The sequence below is a fragment of the Fundulus heteroclitus genome, unplaced genomic scaffold, assembly GCF_011125445.2.
Source record: "Fundulus heteroclitus isolate FHET01 unplaced genomic scaffold, MU-UCD_Fhet_4.1 scaffold_384, whole genome shotgun sequence".
NCBI classification, from domain to species: Eukaryota; Metazoa; Chordata; class Actinopteri; order Cyprinodontiformes; family Fundulidae; genus Fundulus; species Fundulus heteroclitus.
The window spans coordinates 48,547-70,936 of record NW_023396797.1 but is presented as its reverse complement, the minus strand read 5'-3'; the positions used below and the strand labels follow the sequence as shown (position 1 = coordinate 70,936).

At 41.2% G+C, this 22,390-nt stretch overlaps 2 protein-coding genes across 3 annotated transcripts in view; one reads left to right on the top strand and one right to left on the bottom strand.

Moving 5' to 3' along the window:
- hmgcra (3-hydroxy-3-methylglutaryl-CoA reductase a) overlaps positions 1 to 22,390 on the bottom strand; it is a 50,989-nt gene that overhangs the window by 21,419 nt on the left and 7,180 nt on the right. The window contains exons 5-15 of the mRNA XM_012857973.3: positions 22,260 to 22,344; positions 22,074 to 22,179; positions 11,520 to 11,626; positions 11,324 to 11,440; positions 11,078 to 11,238; positions 3,726 to 3,958; positions 3,475 to 3,647; positions 2,739 to 2,933; positions 2,506 to 2,664; positions 1,310 to 1,467; positions 1,087 to 1,192 (exon numbers count right to left, since the gene is read on the bottom strand). Of these exons, the coding sequence (XP_012713427.1) occupies positions 1,087 to 1,192; positions 1,310 to 1,467; positions 2,506 to 2,664; positions 2,739 to 2,933; positions 3,475 to 3,647; positions 3,726 to 3,958; positions 11,078 to 11,238; positions 11,324 to 11,440; positions 11,520 to 11,626; positions 22,074 to 22,179; positions 22,260 to 22,344 (1,600 nt within the window). The remainder of the gene's footprint in view (positions 1 to 1,086; positions 1,193 to 1,309; positions 1,468 to 2,505; positions 2,665 to 2,738; positions 2,934 to 3,474; positions 3,648 to 3,725; positions 3,959 to 11,077; positions 11,239 to 11,323; positions 11,441 to 11,519; positions 11,627 to 22,073; positions 22,180 to 22,259; positions 22,345 to 22,390) is intronic.
- LOC118560093 lies at positions 14,869 to 21,706 on the top strand. Of its 2 annotated transcripts, XR_004929064.1 has the most exons (3): positions 14,869 to 16,795; positions 18,021 to 18,157; positions 21,678 to 21,706. XR_004929064.1 is itself a non-coding variant. In XM_036130818.1 (2 exons), exons 1-2 carry the CDS (start codon positions 16,045 to 16,047, stop codon positions 18,095 to 18,097), a joined length of 828 nt encoding a protein of 275 aa, XP_035986711.1. In that variant the 5' UTR covers positions 14,869 to 16,044; the 3' UTR covers positions 18,098 to 19,177. The 2 variants fall into 2 exon arrangements, 1 of the variants encoding a protein (XP_035986711.1); XM_036130818.1 differs by lacking the exon at positions 21,678 to 21,706 and having other exon boundaries at positions 18,021 to 19,177.

Below are 22,390 nucleotides of genomic sequence, written 5' to 3'. Positions count from 1 at the left end.
CTCAGACCGCATAGATAAGCCTGGAAGAGGGAAACCCCTCCTAGAGGTGTGGTGTTTAACCTCTATCCCATATCTTGTTTGTGACATTAACACAAACAATTTGATTTATATATGGAAATCTGTGAGAAATTGTAAAGAATGAAAAAGTACATAAATCATTACAAATGCAATCATTAAAAAAAATATATATATAACTACTGTTTTGAAAATTTGATAAGGATAAAATAATCCACCAAGATAAATATATGTGCCTGTATTCACAAAGAATCCTAAGACTAAAAGTTTTTCTTGGTGATATCATTTTGGCATGTTTACATGATGCTTTCTCACTCCTGTGCTTCCTTTCAGGCATGAATCTGAAAGGACCTTTGTTTTGAATGAGCTCTTATTTTGTAGTGCCATTTTCACTCTAACATTCCGAATCTCAGGTTTATTTTCAGTTACCACGGCAGTTAGAGGCAATTGGAAGATAGCTGTTCACATTTTGCTACATTTCTGTGTTCAACTACCTGATTTATCGTTGTAAACGTCACAGAGGCAACGTCCTAAGTTGATAATTTCTTATTTACATTTATAAGTTGATGTTAAATAGTAGTATTTACAAATGCCGTTGATTTATTTGTGGCTTAAAACGTTTTATTTACATTTATTTACATATGGAAAGCACCCATTACGTAGTTAAACGATCATTTTTGTATTTGTCTTGTTACAGTTTTCACTCTTACCTTGTATTACGAAGAAAAGAGCCACAGTAAAGAGCAACTAGAGCTTGCTACGACTCCCGTCTTCATTTATAAGGAAGAGTTTAGCTAGTTGTATAGCGGCAGTTGCTACACTGCAGTGAGGACAACATAATATATGATATAATATGTGAATGACTAAATACTCTTGGCACAGCTGTTCAGCTCCCTGATGATAACCCTGTATCCATCTGAGTTTTTCCAAACAGAACTTTTGGTGGTGTATAAAATATCTCTAACTATATCTTACTTAGAGAGAGAGAAAAGAATATTTGGGAATTACACTTTTATTCTGTGCCTATTGAAAGAGGTTGTGGAGATGTAACGATTATTTTATCATGGTTACCTTAGAGATCATATTCATTCCCATGGCATCTCCTGTCCTGCACTGGAAGCGAATGTAAAGATTTCTCCCAGCCAGGCCAACCAGCAACTTTTGTAGCCGAGCAAACCTACCAATAATGAATGAAAATACTGTTTGTAAAACCCAAGAGCAAGCGTTTACTAACATTAGTCCTGAAACACAATTTGTTACAGGTGAGTCTGTACACCCACTGCAAGCCGTTTACCTGCTGGTGTTGTCAAAAGCTTCTGTGATGTCCTGAAAACCATCTGGGCTCTCCAGCCAGGCCTTGACCTCAGCAGCCTTGCAGGCAGAGGGGAGTCTGACCACAGGTCCACGGGTCATGCCATCAGCCAGGATACGGCTGCTGACTCCTCCAGCCAGCTAAAGCAAGTAGTGACAAGGGATTAAGCAGACCTTTACTCAAGGAGTTATCAATGAGTGTTTGAAATAATGGCTTTGCTCCTAGAAAACAGCCTAAGATGAGTTTGTTTCTTATTTCACATGTCAATAATATCCAAAGCTATAAAGAATCAGCTTTCATGCACACTTCAAGACCACTATCCCCTCCTGATGAGGGTTTTTATGTGGACTCAAAAGCTTGTAGCTGTAAGGCTCAATGGGTTTTAATAACAACAACAACAACAACAATAATAATATTTGTCATTGCAACTTATATTCCAATGAAATTTATCCTCTGCATTGAACTCATCCCTTAGGCAGGAGTGGGCTGCGACTATATGTTGCCCAGGGAACATTCTAGGGCTAAGGGTCCCAGAGTGGCTGTCTGTGGACCTCAAAGCCAGAAAGCTGCCACCACTCCCATAAATCAACTAGTTACTGATGCTAGTTAAGGCAACATTTGTCCTTTCTACCAGGGCTTCAACAACAAACTTACATCACATATTCTGAATATTATTTTCTAATGAGGGGTCTGCCTTGCATTGTGTGATTAGTTGGAAATTTGAAGTGGATGTGGTTACTACACTGAGGTATGCTGCAATAGGAAGGCTGTATGAAAAGTTCTGCAGTTGAGTTCTTGTGAAGCGGAAAATGCCCTTGTCAGAGAGAACTTTGTACTTGTCACGTTGAGAGAAACAAAAACATTCTCTGTTCTTAGGAGTGTATACATCAAAGTCAAGACATTTCTACTCAGAAGTTTACATCCACTGCTCACAGTGAATTTGATTAATTTTAGGCTTTGAATACTTTGTGCTGTGGCTAATTGAACTTCAAGAAACTTAGAAATGGCCTTTTAACATTTTCCGAGTTCTCCTCACAGGCCTCTTTTTTAAGTCAGGAGAAAATTGTTGACGAAACATTTCATTAGACAGTCTTTGGCTTCCTGAATGGAAATGTCACGAATCTCGTGTTATGAGGCCAATGCCTGTAACAGCCGGAAACAATAAATCTGTCACTCACTGCAATTGCACGACAACCACGGTTGGTGCTTGCAACTAAGCAGCCTTCTGTTGTTGCCATGGGAACCTGGAACTCTTTACCATCCAGATGTAGTGGTCCTGCAACTCCAACTGGTACAGGGATGTAACCAATCACATTCTCACAGCAGGTACCTATAACCTAAAAAACACATCCTAGTTAAAAACACAGTTCCGTGTTTTATCACGGTTTCCTGCTCAGCTCTCTTGGTTCACCTTGGAGTAGTCATAGTTGGTGTATGGAAGGGATGAGAGCGCAGAAGGATAAGAAAGCTTTGCAGACACCATCTGTCTCCGTATAGCTACTCCCCTCTCTGGTTTCTCCATCAAAGTCTCCAGTTTGTATGCTGGGATGTGTTTGGAGGCCACAAGCAGCATCACTTCAGCATCACTTAGATGAAGTGTCCCTAACTGCAGAAACACAATCAGACTTTTCAGTGGTCTGTCTAATTTAAGAGTTAGTTGTTATTATTTGAGTATGTAACTATAATTAGATAGTCCTCAATAATATCTATCATGCTAAAATGTAGGCCAGGCTGTGCTGAGTACATTTGCATATCATGATTGCAGTCATGGAAAAAAGTCTCTTTTAGTTCAAGGGTTTAAAATATGGAGATATAATCCAAATGATGTGGTCTTTAAGAGGTTAGATTGTCTCTAAATTGAATGTCACCTCAAGGGTACAAAAAACACATAGATTCTGCTGACATTTTTCAAAGCTAAAATAGTAATGCTCTGTGTATCATTGTCTACTATAACTCACTGAGTACATATTTGTAAGAAATATGTGACAAATATATGACTGTATTATTAAAGATAACATTTAATTTTTGGTTTGGTTTTGATTAACCAAAAACACAAGTTAGACATAACAGAAAGCTGCAAAAAAACTAATTATCTGAGTTCTGAGCTGTTATAAGGGTTAATCCAGGATTTATTCTCAATGTTTTACCTCTGGGTTGTTAAGGATGGACACACAGTCATCAAGTCCTCTGGGATTTAGATTTTGCGGCAGACTTGGCTCAGTGCTCCCAGACTGGATCTCCCCATCTTCCTCCCCAATAACAAAGAAGCTCTTTGACTGGCAGTCAGTGGTAGAGGCTGCAAATGGCCTGATAACTTCATCTAGGGAAGATAGTTGGAATAAGACACAGTGCTACACAAAGTAATCTGTTCCACCATCATCAGTGAGGGTAAACAAACCTCTGTCCTCCCAGCAGAGAGGTGTGGGTGCTGCAGATCTGGGTGCAGAAGGCTCCTTCAAGCAGCAGGTGTTATTGTATTGCTGGTTTGGAAGGGGAGGTTTGGGCGTAGTGATGGGGGTCCTGAGGGATAGTGTAGACTCTATTTCGACTTGCTCAAAGAAAATGTACTTGATAGCCAGCAAGAGGGCCAAGGTCAGACAGATCACTTGCTCCATGTCCATGGTTATCATTCTGTAGAAAAAAACAAACAGGCCCCTCAGGTTATAGGAGCAAACTGGCTGCAGTTAGATATTCTTTCTTCTTGTTAATCTTTTTGTTTTTGTGTAACCTAACTGTCAAGTTATTAACTGTGCTATGGTCAAAATTTATTAATTCATTTAACCATCCTTTTTATTATTATTTGGTTAACTGATGTTTTTCTACAACAATAACTCTACAGAAATGTAATGAATTTAACAAATTTGTCCACGTCTTCAAAAACAGTATCAAAATGTGATCTAGAGGAGAAAGACATAAAGTGTTCTCATGCAGTGGGTGACATGAGAAAGTGTCTTTCTAGTTTACATTGAAAAGCTAGAATCTAAATGTAACGATGAGCCAACGTTACATGTTAAGTTGAATATTGTTGTTTTTAGAGATGTATTAATGGTATACGGTTAAACAACACATCAATTGTTTTGCCTTTTTGTTTGTTTTGTTTGGTTGGAAATTGTTTGTTTTCTGGGTGTGGTTTCACCTGCAGTGGAGGGACCTCGTCCTGGCGTGTCACTCTCAAGTGTGCAGACTGAAGTATGGCTCAAACTAAGAGGCAGATCAAGAGGGGTGATACTGGCCAGAGTGGATTTTTCTGTTGCTATAGATTTTTAAGTAATTATTGGAATGGGTTTAAGATATCTTCAGCTTGTATTAGTTTGCAAATGTATTGTTTTTTTTGTTTTTTGTTCTTTGTCTAATGTAAATAGTATTTTATTTTCAATTTTCATTTAATGTAACCCTAATAATAGTTTCTCCCAATTTAGGTTAATTGGTATTTAAGCTGTTTGTCATTTGTTGTTCATTGTTGGGTGTTTGTGGTTCTGTTGGTTACACTGCTGGCTACAAAGATAAAAGGAAGAAGAAGCTTCAACAGATGTCATATTGTTATTTTTTTGGACAGCCGTTTGGGTCCCACTGCCATGTGGCAACTTTTGAATTGCATTGAAAGTGTGTTGATCGAGACTTCCGGTATGAGGTGTGCGGAGTAGACGCATAGGCAACTGGCTACCACGACTTAACTTTCAGTTTACCCTTAAAACCTCTCCTTTTCTAAAAATTGTAGTTTGCAAAAGGCTAGTGTAACTGTACCGACTATTTTTGACGTCTCGACTATGTCTAAAACAAAGGGCAAGCAAGATAAAGATGCCTCTTCTTCGTCTGCTGGCGTCACGCTAGCAGAACTTAGCTCTTTGTTAGACGAGCACAGGAAAGCATTATCTGCAGACTTTAAGTCATCTTTTGAAGCTTTGACAACCACACTGAATGGATTAAACTCGACTGTTGCAGACCATGGGCAGTGGATCAGTTCTTTGGAAGACAACTCTAATGAGGTGGTCGATCGTCTCCAGCAGTTAGAGGAAGCCACTGCAGCCCTCCAACAAGACAACATGTCGCTTAGAACGAAGCTGGCTGACCTGGAGGGACGCAGCAGGCACCAAAACATCAGGATTATTGGCCTACCTGAGTCGTTGGAGGGGCCACGACCAACCACGTTCTTTTCCCAACTACTTGTGGATGTCTTTGGCACTGAAGTCCTCTCTTCACCCCCTGAGCTTGATCGGGCCCACCGGAGCCTCGCACCCAAGCCTGCTACAGGAGATAAGCCGCGACCTGTCATCATACGCCTCCATCGCTTCCAAGTTAAGGACCTGCTCGTCCGGGAGGCTCGTAGACGAGGTGACCTGTTCTACAAGGAGCACAAGATTCGACTCTACGAAGACTACAGCCCGACGTACTGAAGCAACGAACAGTGAAAACGAGTATAAAAACTCCATGGCGGAACTTTACAGACGCGGGTTCAAACCGGCTCTCCTGTACCCAGCCAAGCTCCATATCACCCTCCCCAGCGGCGAGAAGACATGAATACGGTCTGTTCTGGAGGCTAACAAGTTTGTCCAGGACTTGAACCAAAAATCGTAAGCCAGTGAATCCATGTAGCAAACCTATGCAAACTAAATGGTATCGTTATGGCCTTTAATGTGCGCTTAGGCGAGATGTGCTCTTTCCAGTTAAGTCATGTTCTCTGGCTTTTTGTTAGATGTGCGTTAGCGCTGGCTGCAGCTGAGCATGATGCTAGCAATTTGGGTTTGTCTGCAGACACCTTCCAAAATGTTATCTGCGGTAGCCGACGGTAACACGTTCCTGTTTCACTGTTTAATCATTTTGTCGACAGGTTTTCAATAGCGTGTTCAATATAATATCTGCACTTGCTTATTACACTAGTTTATGTTTTTATTGAGGTTTTTCAGATGCAATGTTTTAACTGATTAAGTCGTGGAATCAGCGTGATAGATTTGTGGAAGTAACAAAATATGCTGATCAATGAATCAGTGAGTTTCATGCTGCTGCTGTTTCTTGCATTAGCAGCAACGGGGTTCGGGGTGGGAGGGCTGTGTGGTGGGAGAGGGGTGTGTTTTTGTCACTGTTTTGTAAGTTTTCTTTAATTGTGAGTTTTATTAGTGTATTTTCCTATTATTTGTATGCTACTGCTATCCACAATGTTAGACTCAGTCAGGTGCTTTATTCCCTCTCTCTGGCGCTTAGTTGTGGACGGTACTTGGCGGGGACATTCATAGAAGCTACATTTCCACTCATGCAATCAATCACATTATATGATGGCTAGTACAGTCTCCTTGTCTGCACCAAGTGGTGCTGTTCGATTTACTAGTTGGAATGTTAAAGGCCTGAATTCTCCTGTCAAGCGTAACAAAGTGATTAACCATCTTAAAACCCTTAACACTAAAATAGTCTTTTTACAAGAGACTTTTTGCCAAGAGACTCTTGCCATTAGATCATGTTAAACTTCATAGAGGTTGGGTTGGCCAACTTTATCACTCCTCATTTTCAAGCAAGGCACGGGGGGGGGGGGGGGGGGGGGGCGGCAATTCTGATTCATAAATCAATTCCCTTCTCAGTGTCCACTGTCATTTCAGACCCTAATGGACGTTTTGTAATTGTTACAGGTAGAATTGGAGCCAATAACCTGGTGTTGGCAAATGCGTATGGCCCAAACTTTTTTTTCTCTATCCCTGACCTAAACTCTCACCAGCTTATCCTTGGTGGTGACTTCAACTGCTGTCTTGACCCCTCGCTTGATCGCTCATCTAATAAGCCTTGTGTTCCATCTAAGTCATCTAAAGCTATTAAAGCAATAAAGCTATTCATGGAACAGTACGCCGTCTCAGACGCCTGGCGCTTTTTTAATCCTAGCACCAAGCAGTTCTCATTCTTCTCTCCCGTCCATGGCACGTTCTCACGAATAGATTTCTTTCTCAATGATAATAAGCTCCTCTCCTCTGTCACGTTGTATTTCTACAATCCCATTGTAATTTCAGACCATGCAACTGTTGTCATGGATGTGTCCTTCCCAGGCAGATCTCTGTCCCGTTCTCCCTGGCGTTTTAATTCGTTGTTACTCTCTGACACCAACTTTATTAGCACAATTAATAGTCGTATTGATCTTTTCATATCTACTAATGTCAACCCAGATGTATCTGCAGGTGCTATATGGGAGTCATGTAAAGCTTACTTAAGAGGTGAAATAATATCTTACTCTGCCTATCAGAAAAAGATTGCTAGGGAAAAGTACGTCTCTCTCCAACGATATAGCAGAGCTGCAGTCAAAGTGTGTAGACACACCTGATGGATGCTGATGTTTTAAAGAACTACTCACAAAGAAGGCAGAATATGACATTCTGGCCTCCAATGAAACGGCAGAGTCCCTTTTTAAAATACGTCATAATTATTATGAGTTTGGAGATAAACCAAGTAAATTGCTTGCTCACCAAATTCGGCAGTCCTCCTCATCAAGGCACAGCAACCAGATTAACACAAATATTGGAACAACTATTAACCCTCAATCCATTAACAATCAGTTCAGAGACTTTTATGCTTCATTATATTCCTCTGAGTGCCTAAATAGTGAAACACAATATGAACACTTTTTTAGTTCCTTAGATATTCCTTCTATCGACTCTGACGTGGCATCTAGCCTGTACGCACCATTTACAATAAATGAACTTAGGAGTGCTTTAATGGTTATGCAGAATGGGAAATGCTCTGGCCCTGATGGTTTCCTGCCGAATTTTTTAAAACATTTGCAGATGCACTGTCCCCACTGCTACTTAACATGTTTAATGAATCGCTGAAAAGTGGCTCACTTCCTCTCACATTATGTCAGGCTACGATCTCTCTTATATTGAAAAAGGATAAAGACCCCCTGTCCTGTAGTAATTATCGCCCCATCTCTCTGCTCTGTGCAGATGTTAAAATACTGGCTAAAATGCTGGCTAGGCGTCTAGAGTGTGTCCTTCCAAATATCATCGGCGCAGACCAAACAGGGTTTGTAAAAAACAGACATTCCTTTCATAATATCAGACGACTGTTCGACATTCTGTATTCACCCACAACCTCTGACAAACCTGAGATGGTCATTTCAACGGATGCCGAAAAGGCATTTGACCGTGTAGAGTGGCCCTACCTGTTCTACACATTAAAACGTTTTGGCTTTGGCAATACATTTATATCATGGATTAGGCTTTTGTATACATCCCCTCTTGCTTGTGTCCGCACAAATAATGACTTTTCTGACTATATCTCCCTCAAACGTGGTACCCGTCAGGGCTGCCCACTCTCTCCGTTACTGTTCGCCAATGCCATTGAACTTCTAACTGTAGCCCTCAGGCCCAGTCAGATGCAGGGCATCTCAAGAGGCGGCATAGAACATAAGGTATCCCTGTATGCCGATGACCTCTTGGTCTTTCTTTCTTGTTCAGACCAATCTATTCCCCTTGTACTAACTGTGTTGAAAGACTTTGGGCATATTTCAGGTTATAAATAAAATCTGCATAAAAGCGAACTTATGCCAGTTAATTCTGCGGCCTTAGCCTACCCCCTCTCAAAGTTACCATTCAGAACGCCTCTGGAGCACTTTAAATATCTGGGTGTCTGTGTAACAAAAAATTATTCAGAACTATTTAAATGTAACTTCTCCCCTCTTTTAGCCAGGCTATCCCAAGATGTCCACCAGTGGTCACTCTTGCCTCTGTCTCTTGCTGGTCGGATAAATTGTATTAAAATGAATGTGCTGCCCAAGTTCTTGTATCTTTTCCAGTGCGTACCTATTTTCCTCCCTAAACCCTTCTTCCATTCCCTTGATAGATTAATCTCACAATCTATTTGGAACAAAAGCACCCCTAGACTCAAAAAAGAAATTCTACAAAAACCTAAACAGTTGGGCGGCCTAGCTCTAGCCAATTTTTTGCTTTACTATTGGGCTGCAAACATTAGAACACTATTGCATTGGTGCCACACTAACAGCCAGTCTCCACCATGGCTGCAGGTTGAGGAAGCCTCATGTAGTCCCTCCTCTCTGATGTCCCTGTTGTGCCTTCCCCTGACTTCATCACCAACTGCACACTCTAGTAGTGTTGTAGTGAAAAACTGCCTTAGAATCTGGAATCAGTTCAGGCGGAACTTTAGGCTACAGGGTATACCTGTCTCAGCCCCAGTACATTCTAACCCTCTGTTCACCCCATCAGTTATTGACAAGGCTTTTCTGATCTGGAAAGACCTAGGTATTGTGTCAATAAAACAGCTTTACATTAGTGGCATATTTGCTTCCTTCAGCCAGCTAACTCAGGTTTTCAATTTGCAGCCCACTCATCTCTTTAGATACTTGCAAGTCAGAGACTTTGTTCGCAGGCATTTTCCCGGCTTCCCTGCCCTCCCTTCTCCTACTCTCACTGATACCATACTTGGTGTTAATCCCAATCTCAAAGGTTCCATGTCAATACTGTACAATATTCTTCTCAAAAGTCAGACAACAACCTCTGATGCTTTACGCAATGCTTGGTCTCCAGAGCTTGGTGAAGATATAGGTCCTGCCGCCTAGGAGCATGCCCTGAATTGGGTCCACTCCTCATCTGTCTGTGGTCGCCATAGAGTTTTACAGTGCAAAGTGAATCACAGAGTACACTGGTCTAAAAGTAAGCTTGCTCGTATCCACCCTGACATTAATCCAAACTGTGATAAATGTCACCAAGAACCAGCCAATCTCAGTCACATGTTCTGGTCTTGCCCCTCCCTTGCTCCTTTCTGGGCATGCATTTTTGACTCCCTCTCAGCCATCACATCTGCCAACATCCAACCCTCACCCTTACTCGCCCTGTTTGGTGTCCTACCCATTGGGTTTTCACTGTCGTCCTATTTTGCTGAGCTTGTTGCCTTTCTCACACTGCTAGCAAGACGTCCCATTCTCTTGCAGTGGAAAAGCCCTTCCCTATCACTATCGAGATTACCTGTATCAAAACCCGTTATACCCCATTTCATATACTTTTCTGTAAGGGAGGGAAGGGGGCAGGAGTGGGAGTTGGGGGTAAACTGTTTCATTGTTAATACCTTGTTTCACAAAATTAATCTTTGTAATAATTTCACTTCATGGATGAGGTGTAATATGTATCTGTTATACTCAAAATCCCACAAATAAATCATAAATAATAAAGTGTGTTGAGTACTGATGGAATTACAGTTTTACTTTTTACAGAAGCAACATTGGGAATAATTTGGTTAATCTTTACTTTAAGCCCCTCCAGGCTGCCAGTCTTCTGCCATCGCTTCACAGGCTGTTTGTAGTGTGTCCTTACTACTTCCTACATCCTCAGGAGCCCTCCTTTAAAACAGGAAGTCCACATTCTTCCACAAACTGTCCAAGATAGGAAATCCTGATTTCAAGTAAACCTGTGGGCCATATTTTAGAGTATGTAGACAGAAACTGATGCTTTTTTCTGGAATAAATTTGGCTGTGGCATCTGTGCATGCCACAATTTTATGCCCATTTACTTTGATTTTTTTTTCTATGTTTTAATATGTCACATAGATTTTTACTTTTAGTGTTGAATAGGTTCTTCAAACAATATAAAATATGTTCATGTTTTTAGGAGTGAGAAAGTGATTAACAAAGTCTAGATTAGTTGGTGCTCAGACACATTGTACTTGCTTGGAGATAAACCTGTGACTGCAAAGGAAATCGGTAGAAAGAGACCTGGGAAGTGGGAAAGACAATAATTTAAAGAAAAGTGTTTAAATTAAGCATACTTGGTAAGGTAGAAGTGCCACAGTGGGACTTCTGGCTCAATTCGTCTTGAAGATAACTGAGCCAGCTCCATGCCAATTTGTCCATTACTCATTGTTGTGTTTGAGGAAAGTGGTTTGGAAATCCAGCGGCTATGAGCATGAACCATCACCAATCCGAGAGACTGCACACAGAGCAACCAGCAATGATGCAGACTTACTAACTAAGCACATACATAGGAGATGATTGTGTTTGCATGAAAAGGTTACCATGATCATTTTGACTCTCTGAGTTACAGGGTTGGGTTTGTTGTCCTCCTCCTCCATCACTCTGGAGAAATCACTTAGCTGCCAGATTGGGTGACCCTCCTGGCTGTCACGTGACAACTAAAGCAAAAAAAAAAAGTCAAAATGACGAAAATTATTCTCATTGCAACAGTGATCTTTATTCAAACGGGGGGCTTACCTCTAAGACCAATGAGACACATGCAGGGAAGAAAGTCATGAACACAAAATAGTTGGCTAATATAGACATGCATCCAAAGCCACACATGATTTCCAACTGCTTCACACCTGAAAGACACAGCAGAAAGCTTTCAGCAGGAGCCAGAACACAAAAACAAGTAATAATTTCTTCTTCTTACGCTGTGACAACAAAGGATACTTTCTGTTACATGCCGGGCTGAGATAAGGTTTTAGGAATTATTGAAACAACTATGTGCAAGTTCCCCTCCCTGGGCTGCCACCTTACCGTGGTGGAGGGGTTTGAGTGTCCCAATGATCCTAGGAGCTATGCTGTCAGGGGCTTTAAGCCCCTAGTAGGGTCACCTAAGGCAGACAGGTCCTAGGTGAGGGACCAGACAAAGAGCAGCCCAAAAAGCCCCTTATGACCAGTAACATTAATGGATTTCGTGTTCCCTCGCCCTTTGTCACCGATTCTGTTCATAACTTTTATGGACAGAATTTCTAGGCGCAGCCAAGGTGTTGAGGGGATCCGTTTTTTTTTGCCTTGGGATTGCGTCTCTGCTATTCGCGGATGACGTGGTCCTATTGGCTTCATCAGCCCACTTTACATATATGGCTTCCAGGAAGGAAGGACCAATAGTTCAGCTACTAGATAAACCCTTCATTCAGAACCAGTCATGGCTGCACGTTGGATCAGAAAACAGATCCGCTAACCAGATGCAGCACCATATAGTCTGTTAATACGTTTTAACCCCGTAGGTTTTCATTTTCCTCTTGAATTACTTCGATATTGTGGAATGCAAGCAGTATGGTCTGATCTATAGCCTCTTTGCTAGCAGTCTCAGAGGTGGTAGCTTGTCCTCCTTTAGCAGATGGTTTAGAAGGCATTTTGCTTCAAGCCAAGGCAGAAATGTCTGAAATATTGGCGACTGTCCAGTTTGCAACTCAAAATATCTTAGAATTGGGCCGCTTTGCATGATCCATAAATAATCTTTAGCAAAAATGTTGGGACCTCGTAGTTTCCACATCTACCCCATAACGCGGCCATAGCGGTCCTACCCTCTGTGCACTTGGGACACAGTCCTGAAAAGCAAACTTTCTCCTGAGGGTAGATGGATGGATTATTTAGCCGCAGAATGAGAGTGGCTGGACATGGGTTGTGTTTGAGAAGTAAAAAAAAAAAAACTATTATGATGCATCATACTGAAATTAAAGTCATGTATCATTCAACCTTCCATTTTTAATTTCCAAACATGATTTAAGTGGCAGATTATTTTGTTATGTGTTTTAATGTAACACAGGACACAAAAAAGATATATATATTTCTTGTGTTTCAACCATAGACTTAGCTCAACAGTACAAAAAATGTAGTGAAGTGTGAGCACCTCTGTACCTGCATTCTCAGCATTGATCACCAACACCTAAACTGTGGTCTTTGAGCTAGAAATGCATAATCTCTTTTTCTGTATGATTGATTGCTGCTATACCTGGAAGATTGGTCCATGGAATTATTTGTATTGTAATGGCTATGACAAATGTTATCTTAAGAAGTGGCGATAAAACGCTCTTTTAAAAGTTCCTACAGAACAAGCAATTAAAAAGCAACAATACCATTGTGCATGATGTACCTTGCAGACACAAAAACATGCAGAGATGAAAAACCTAAACTGTTTGACATCTACAGGCTGTGCAGTGGGTAGCGCTGTTGCCTTGCAGCAAGAAGGTCCTGGGTTCGACTCCAACCCTGGGTCTTTCTGCATGGAATTTGCATGTTCTCTCCAGGTACTCCAGTTTCCTCCCACAGTCCGAAAACCTGACTGTTAGGTTAATTGGCCTGTCTAAATTCTCCTTAAGGCGGGCATACACTACAAGTTTTTCAGTCGTGGTAAACGTGGTAAAAAGTTCACTGCTCACGATATGTGTTCTCACACTGTACGGCCGAGCGCTCTGATGCGACCGGAGTGCTCACACAGTACAAATGAAAACCGCAGGTCGGACTCAGCCCCGTAGAGAGATGGCGCTAATCGGACTCATCTACCCGGAAGCTAAACGTAAACAGAAGAAGAAAAGGGCGGAAGTGTCAAAGCTCACTGTTAAATATGAGACTTACTAGAACAAAAGTGCGCTACTTTGGAAATTCTAAGAGTTGCTCCTCCGTAGTTTGACTCCATGTCACACGTACCGCCGTCATGCTTCTCTCCGCTCCTATGTTTTCGTTTGAGAAGACGAAGAAGAATCTACTTGTTTGCACATGCGCAATGCGCAAGGTCGGGGAAATTGGCTCGTAGACGGTCGTAGCTCTGCTTCAACAGCAGGACGCGCTCACCATCGCTCACGAGGGCCGACTGAAATTTCAAACATGTTTGATTTTCAACCGACCATCCAATTCCTGATCGTTACTCCCTGTATACTACACGACGCAGGACGCACGATCAAGCTGAAATTCTGCCCGATCCAAAAAATGCTCGCACGACTGAAGAATCGGCCCGAAAAGGGCAAAAACTTGTACAGTGTACGCCCAGCTTTAGGTGTGAGTGTTTACGTGCATGGTTGTATGTCCTGTCTGTCTCTATAGCCCCATTTACACTACCCTTGTTAAACCGATCCATGCCGAGCTTGGTTCTGACAACCATTTACACATCACGCTATCTCGGTTCCTCGCCTCCTAGTGATCTGCGGTACTACTGCTCTCTAGGATTGAAGGAGGGACTCAAGCAAATCAAAATGGCGGCGCCCGTAACATTCAGGAAGTTATGCTTGGTTATAACTGCTTTTTGCTAAGAAGGCAACCTTTGGTGAATTTACTTGACAGAGTCGGCTTTTGGGACGTGGATAAGACAAACAAACGTCTAATCAGGACTTACAGATGCAGGAAACAACGACAGAAATTGAGGTTCATCACACTGCTAAGCAGAATCATCACTGGAAACCGTGTGGCACAGTAAGGAAGCTAGTATTTTTTTGAATGTCTGAAACCGCAAAACTAGTCAGCTGACTGTAAGGAGATGATGCGGTCTGCTCATGCGCTCTTTGTTATCTGAGAACCGAGCAAAGGAAAAACCGGGCTGAGCCCACTAATCGAACTGGTCTAGATTTAGCGCGGTCCGGTTGTGTCTCGCACGATCCAGTTCAGTTTGCGATCCATTTACACTCAAAAGTTATCTCAGTTACTGAGCTCGGACTGGTCTCGGCACGGTTTAAAAAGGGTAGTGTAAACGGGGTATGTGTTGCCCTGTGATAGACTGGTAATCTGTCCAGGGTGTACCCCGCCTCTTGCCCATTGAATGCTGGAGATAGGCACCAGCACCCCTCGTGACCCCATAAGGTATAAGCGTGCATAGATAATGGATGGATATTTGGCATTTACTAGTTTTGTAAATTACAAGGGTTTAACTTTTTGTGTGTGTGTGTGTGTGTGTGTGTGTGTGTGTGTTAATAATATTTACATGAACAAAATAGTCCTGTGAGTTTATCTGGGCCCTCTATTGACGGGCATAGAGGGGTGGGAGGTGTTGCTGCAAGGTATGCCAAGTAATTCAAATTAACAGCTTTTGTTAACACCACCCTGGCTGGGGGTGATTCTAAAGAAACTTTGAGGCCGGTTTTCTCACTAATCTTCTTTGCAAAGTGCCAACTTTCAAATGGTCATATCTTCCTAAATTCTTCGCTGATTTCCACCAGTTTTACATCATTGGGAAACTTAGATTCCACTTTCAGAATCTGTAAATAGCTCAAAACAGCCCTAGGGAGACTTGTTCTTGGTTGACTTCTACTACAGGCCTATGTTGATGACACCAAAACCTGCATGACTTAAAATTTTCTGCTTTTAAAAATTCTGACAAGAAAGAAGTTGTCATCTTTGGACCAAAGTTGTTCAATATTATTGTTGATGTTCTTGTTGACTTCCTGTTGTGGGCAGAGATTTACACAGGTGGGCGCAATCTGCTAATAAAGGGCCAAAGGCTGCTCTGGTGAGCACTGCACTCAGGCCAAACGAAAAAGAGAGCTATGTTGTTTTTCCTTCGTCACGACCCAGCATTTCCAGCCCTTTAATGATGGCAGCGTCAACAGGTTATGGGCCCAGGAAGGAGTGTGGAAGCCGATGGAACCGATTGTGCTTTGACGGAGATGAAAAGAAGTATGGGTTGTGGGAAACAAAGTTTTTGGCCCACTTACGTCTGCTTGAGCTGAAGAATACCATATTACTGAAGGGTGAACCCGATGACGTGGAAGAAGACGCCACTAAAAATGAAGAGGCATATGCAGAATTAATTCAAGTATTGGACGATAAGAGTTTTTCCCTTGTGATGAGAGATGCTGCGGATGATGGCAGAAAAGCCTTAAAGATCCTCAGAGATCACTATGCTGGTCCGGGTAAGCCACGAGTGATTAGTTTGTATACGGAGCTGACGTCTCTTCAGAAAGGTGTCAATGAGAACGTGACTGACTACATTATCTGAGCAGAATCTGCCATTACAGCGCTGCGTAATACAGGAGAAGTTTTAAGTGATGGCCTGCTGACGGCAATGATATTAAAAGGCCTGCCTGATGAGTTCAAACCATTCTCTGTTTATATTACACAGAGTGATGAAGAGTTAACTTTTGCCCAATTTAAAATGAAGCTGAGAAGCGATGGGAGCACAGAGAAGTTGTGTGTTGCTGGCTCAGCTGAAGATTGTGTGATGAAAGTTAAAGGAAGAGACAATTGGAGCATAAAACTCCCCTGTTACAACTGTGGCCAGAGAGGGCACAAATCCCTGGATTGTCCTTCAACCTCGGGCAAGCGCAGTGAGCTGAAACAGTGGTGTAGTTTCTGCAAGACCACCACGCATAAGAATGCAAACTGTCGGCGGAAAAGGCGAGACAAGGTCAAGCAAGCGATGAATGAGGAGGACCACACGTTCGCTTTCAAGGTGAAGCAGAGCGACGACGCCCAGATCTATGGCACGAAGGTGAAGGGCCTCATGGTCGACTCGGGTGCAACAAAACACATTGTGACAGACGCTGCAAAATTCAAGGATTTTAACTCGACTTTTAAGCCTCAGAGCCATATTTTGGAGTTGGCTGATGGCGTGAGGACCAGTGGCATCGCACTGAAGAAAGGCACCGCCAGGGTTCGCTTGAGAGACAGCAACGGCCGAATTGTGGAGATGATGTTAATGGACACCTTATACGTGCTGTCATTTTCCCAGGACATCTTGTTGGTTAAAGCTGCAACTGCCCAAGGAGCGACAGTCATCTTCAAAGATGGACAGATCCGGCTCATCCATAAAAATGGTACGGCTTTTGATATTGATGTTCATGACAGATTGTTTTATTTAAATACTCTTACAGATGAGGTTGATGAGTGCAAGCCTGCTATGACATCCAAACGTGGCATGAAATTTTAGGTCACTGTAATTATGATGATGTGTCAAAGTTAGAAAGTGTTGCGGAGGGAATGAAGATTAGAGGGAAAACTAAAAAACCTGATCTGAAATGTGAAGTGTGCATACAAGGTAAATTTGCTCAGACCAGGAGTATAGATACTGATGAAAAAGCTAAAGGTGCACTAGATCTCGTACATGCAGATCTAGCAGGACCAACAGAGCCAGCTGCTAAAGATGGGTTTAGATATACCTTAGCTTTTACAGATGATTATTCAGGTGCTATTTTTACCTATTTTCTGAAAGCTAGGAATGATACTGTTAAAGGGACAGAGAAGTTTATGGCAGATGTGGCACCGTATGGGAAGATCAAATGCATAAGATCTGATAATGGAACTGAATTTATATCCAAAGAGTTCCAATCACTGCTTAGTCACAATGCCATTAGACATGAAACTTCAGCCCCTTATTCTTCCCATAAGAACGGGACAGCTGAGAGAACATGGAGAACTATTTTTGAAATGGCAAGATGCATGGTAATTGAGAGTAATCTGCCTAAAAATGTATGGACATATGCAGTTCAGATGGCTGCTATTATCCGTAACAGATGTTACAACAGACATGTTGACCAGACTCCATTTTACATGTTAACTGGAAAGAAACCTGACCTTTCAAAAATGAGAACTTTTGGATCTGAATGTTATGCATATAAGTATGAAAAGAAAAAGTTGGACCCATGTTGTAAAAAGGGAATTTTTGTTGGTTATGACAAATAGTCCTGCATATCTTGTCTTTTATCCAGATAAAGGTAGAGTACTTAGAAATAAGCTGGTAAAGTTTCTAACAAAAAGTACCAATGAATGTAACACTCAGACTGATGAAGACATAAATGGGAATATTTTACTCAAGAAAAAAGTTGAAAGTGAGCAATCAAAACCAGATTTTAGAACAATTATCTCACAGGAGGTTAAAACTGACACTTGTGACATAGATGGGAACTTAGGTCAAAGTGAAGGTAACCTTAGTTCACGTTATCCTAAGAGAGAAAGGAAATCTCCTTAGTATTACACAGATCAGGATTACGAAATGAAATGTGGGGATGATCAAGCACAAATGAATATTGACTACTGTTACAGGATCGCATGTGATGTGCCTAAGACAGTGGGAGAAGCTATGCGCTCACCACAGTCAGAACTATGGGCTAAAGCTATGAAGGATGAAATGGATTCTTTGATGGAGAATAATACTTACAGCCTAACTTCATTACCTGAAGGTAAGCAAGCAGTGGGGGGCAGATGGGTATTTACTATTAAAGAAAATCTTGTTGAGACACTTTATAAGGCGAGATATGTAGCAAAAGGCTATAATCAGGTTGCTGGTATTGATTATAATGAGACTTTTTCCCTGACTGCTGATATGACATCTGTGCGTGTTCTAATGCAGCTAGCTGCTCAATATGATTTGGAATTGCACCAAATGGATGTAAAAACGACATATTTACATGCCTCTAGTGATTGCGAGATATTTTTAGAACAACCTGAAGGATTTGAGGTGGTAACAGAGACAGGAGAAAAATTAGTCTGTAAGCCTAATAAGTCACTCTATGGTCTGAAACAGTCAGTACGAAATTGGAATAAAATGTTACATGATTTCGCATTGAAAATGACTTTGTGCAGAACCCTGCTGACTATTGTGTTTACAGTAAAGAAAATGAACATGAGAGAGTGATCTTGATTATTTGGGTTGATGATCTTCTTATTGCAGCTAGTAATGATCAAATACTCAAGTGTGTGAGAAAATGTTGGCTGCTAAGTTTAAATTTAAAGATTTTGGAAAACTTAACCATTTTCTAGGAATTGATTTTACACAGAACCACGGTCAAGTAAAAATGAACCAGAAAAGATACATCATGAAACTCTTGGAGAGGTTTGACATGACTAACTGCAAGCCAAGGTCAACCCCATGTGAAAATAAAATTAAGTTTGACAGTGAAAGTCAATCTGCTGATCATAAAAAGTATTGTGAAGTAGTGGGGAGTTTAATGATGAGCACTAGGCCAGACTTGAGTTTTATTGTCAGTAAGTTGTCACAATATTTGTCTGAACCAAAAGAACAACACTGGGTTGCAGCAAAGCATGTATTGAGGTATCTGAAATGTACACTAAATCAAGAATTATGCTTCATTATGTCAAAAATGACATAACCCTTAACCTTGTGGCATACTGTGATGCAGACTGGGCAGGAGACCAGGGGTCCGTTTTTCGTACGTTGCTTAAAACATCCGAGATCAAATGACACATCCAAGATGACTTCATCCGGCTAATCCTGATCCGGCTAATTGGGTTCTTCCAACACACCTGTTGTTTACGATTAGTATCACTGGATTGAGTTATTTGAGACAACTACGCGTTCATGCGTTTGTTTAAAAGGGGAAATGTATCGATAGTAGAAACAATGATCAGCAGCGCTGCTATTGGCTGTTCAGCAAAGAACCCCCACAGTTTTTCTCCCAAGCAGAACAAGAGCTTGGAAGGTTATGCCGAATTTGAGTCATTAATTAAAACACCTCAAAATCTGTTAAAGACAGGAGAGAGGGTCGGCAAAAAGCAACAGACAAATTAATGCGTAAATACTGTCCATGGTAGATGTTTCTATCACATTCTACAGCATGAATTTTTGCATTTTAATAATTTTATATTATTTGTTCTTTTATATCAGAGCCTCCACGAGACCCACTAGAACATGTGGACAAGTAAAAGTGGAATATTCTACAAAATGGTAGCCTTTAATTACTACACTTTATTTTAAAAAGGCACTTGTTATGTCAAGAGATCCAAATTTCAGTGTCATTCCTTAGAGACGGAAAGTAAAGGACACGTGCAAACTGGGAATTTTAACAAAAAAAAATCTTTATCCATAAAAAATGAAAATCTTCCTTTTCCAAGTCATCCACAGTTTACACGGTAAAACTGTATTGCTCCGTGTCTAGATAATCCGTCCATAGTTTTTTCTAATACAATATACGGCTCAACAGGAAGCAAGCCTTTCAAAGTAAAACTAAACTTCACAATAAAATTGCCCGAACAACTCTTCTTACTGAATATGATAAAAACAAAAAGCAAACTATCATACAAATAACTTAAATATTTTAGATTTATGGCTCCAACATCACGTTTTCCTCTTTAAAAGCCACTGTTAAATGATGTGTTTGTCTGTTTATAACAGCCACCAAGAAAAATCTCTCTACAATTACACTGTTGCGCTGCGCTAAAGGATCCTGTCTATTGCGCAATACGCGATTAATTCGAAAAACTCTGCAAATTATTCTTGCACCTTCCGCAACAGGTTGCTGTCGTAAAAATGGACATGGCTACGGCAGACTTCCCTATCTCCTCCGCTTATACAGCTGTGATCTAATCTTGTTTACATGAAATAAGCCTGCTCTGGAGCAGGTTTAAGCTGGCGCACATGTTGCTATGACAACAAGTGCAGGATGTCTTTCGAAGAACCAAACGATCCAAGATCATGCCAAATCGTCAACAATGAAATCCTGCTAACTGAGTTAGCGACGTACGAAGAACGGACCCCAGGAGGACAGACGAAGTATGACGGGTTACTATTTTAGTCTGTCTGAAACTGGACCTATTATTTCCTGGAAGTCTAAAAAGCAGTCCACAGTTTCTTTATCTACATGTGAAGCTGAATATATTGCTGTGGCTGCTGCTGCTGCACAGGAAAGTATTTATCTTGTGAATCTAATGAATGGAATGGACTTTGGATGTGAGTATGCACCTGTGAATGTTTATGAGGACAATCAAGGTGCAATTGCTCTTTCTAAAAGTCCGGTCCATCGCCAAAGATGTAAACACATTGACATTCGATATCACTTCATTCGGTAAGCACTAAGTGATGGAAAAATTTTAACAAAGCCTGTAACTAAAATGAGAATGGACAAATTTGCATGTTTTGTTTTTGGTATGTAAATGTGAAGCACTGAAATGTAAATGTATTATGTCAACATAAGAACAAGTGGGGGTGTTGAATATTATTGTTGATGTTCTTGTTGACTTCCTGTTGTGGGCGGAGATTTACACAGGTGGGTGCAATCTGCTAATAAAGGGCTACAGGCTGCTCTGGTGAGCACTGCACTCAGGCCAAACGAAAAAGAGAGCTATGTTGTTTTTCCTTCGTTAAGACCCGGCATTTCTAGACCTTTAATGATGGCAGCGTCAACAAAAGTCCTTTAAAAATAAACGTCTTAATTTGAAAAGCATTAAATTGGCAACCATAGGGTTCTATGGTTTACTTTGTTCACCTCCAAAATATTTCCAAAATTAGAACAATTATGTCCAGGAACCACCATGAAAAACTAGTGCATTGGTTACTTCAAGGCTGGACTATTGTAATTCTCAGGAAGTCCAGCAATTGGACTTCAAAGCCTTCAGCTGATCCTTGCTGCAGCAAGAGTACTAAAGGTGAAAATTGAACAGAAATATAATTTTCTCCTATTTTAGCTTCCCTTCAATGACTCCCTGTTAAAACAAGAACATAATTTAAAATTATCCTTATGCTCTCATGTATAAAGCCCTTAATAATCAAGCTCTGTCATACATCAGACATCTAATTGCTCCAGATGTTCCAAATAGAGAACATCGCTCTCAGACTGCTAATTAGAGACTAATTTTAGAAGAGTCTCTAAAATTAGAATAGGAGGCAGATCTTTTTAGATATCAGGCTCCTATCCTATGGAAACCTCATCTCTTTTGTCTCTGCTCTGTCTTCTCTAACCCCAGTAGGTCGAGGCAGATGACCGTAAAGGGGAATTTTCCTTTCCACTGTTGCTTCATGCATGCTCAGTAGGAGCGATTGCTGCAAAGCTATCAACAATGCAGACAACTGTCCACTGGGGCTCTACATTCTTTCATGAGAAGTGAGTGTTGCTTGTCAAGACTTGATGCAATCTGCTGGGTTTCCTTAGAGAGGAAACATTTTTGACCAATCTATACGATTTAATTAAATTTGACTTTGTAAAGTGCCTTGAGATGGCATGTGTTGGAAATTGGTGCTATATAAATAAAATAGAACTGAATGATGATGATTATGGCCTTCTCCATTGAAATGCCTTACAATGATACCGGTGTTATTGAGTCACTTTAAGTTTTTTGCTACATCAGGACAGAAGCAAGTACCTGACATGGTCCCCACTCCAATGACTAAGCACTCCACCAGAGCATCTAATGTGAAGGTAGGTCCGAGTACAGCCATGCCAGAAGCAATATTTTCCCTCACTTCATCCTGAAAACAATAGTGAAACATGTCACTTCATGAAATGTACTATGTCATGGAGGAAGCTGCAATAAATTGTGTGGTCTTACCTGAGATCTGGAGCTTAAGGCAAACTTAGCAAGGGTGCAAGCTTTGGAGAGGTCAATGAGAAGCAAGAAAAAGGGCAGTGCCTCACTGGAAGAGAGGAGTATGTTTAAGAGCATGGCATACCAATCAGGAA

Coding starts and splice junctions, on each gene's coding strand:
- LOC118560093 (XM_036130818.1), top strand. CDS start 16,045: ATGATATTAAAAGGCCTGCCTGATGAGTTCAAACCATTCTCTGTTTAT. Junction 16,796..18,020: donor CCGGCTCATCCATAAAAATG/GTACGGCTTTTG, acceptor CTACTGTTACAG/GATCGCATGTGATGTGCCTA.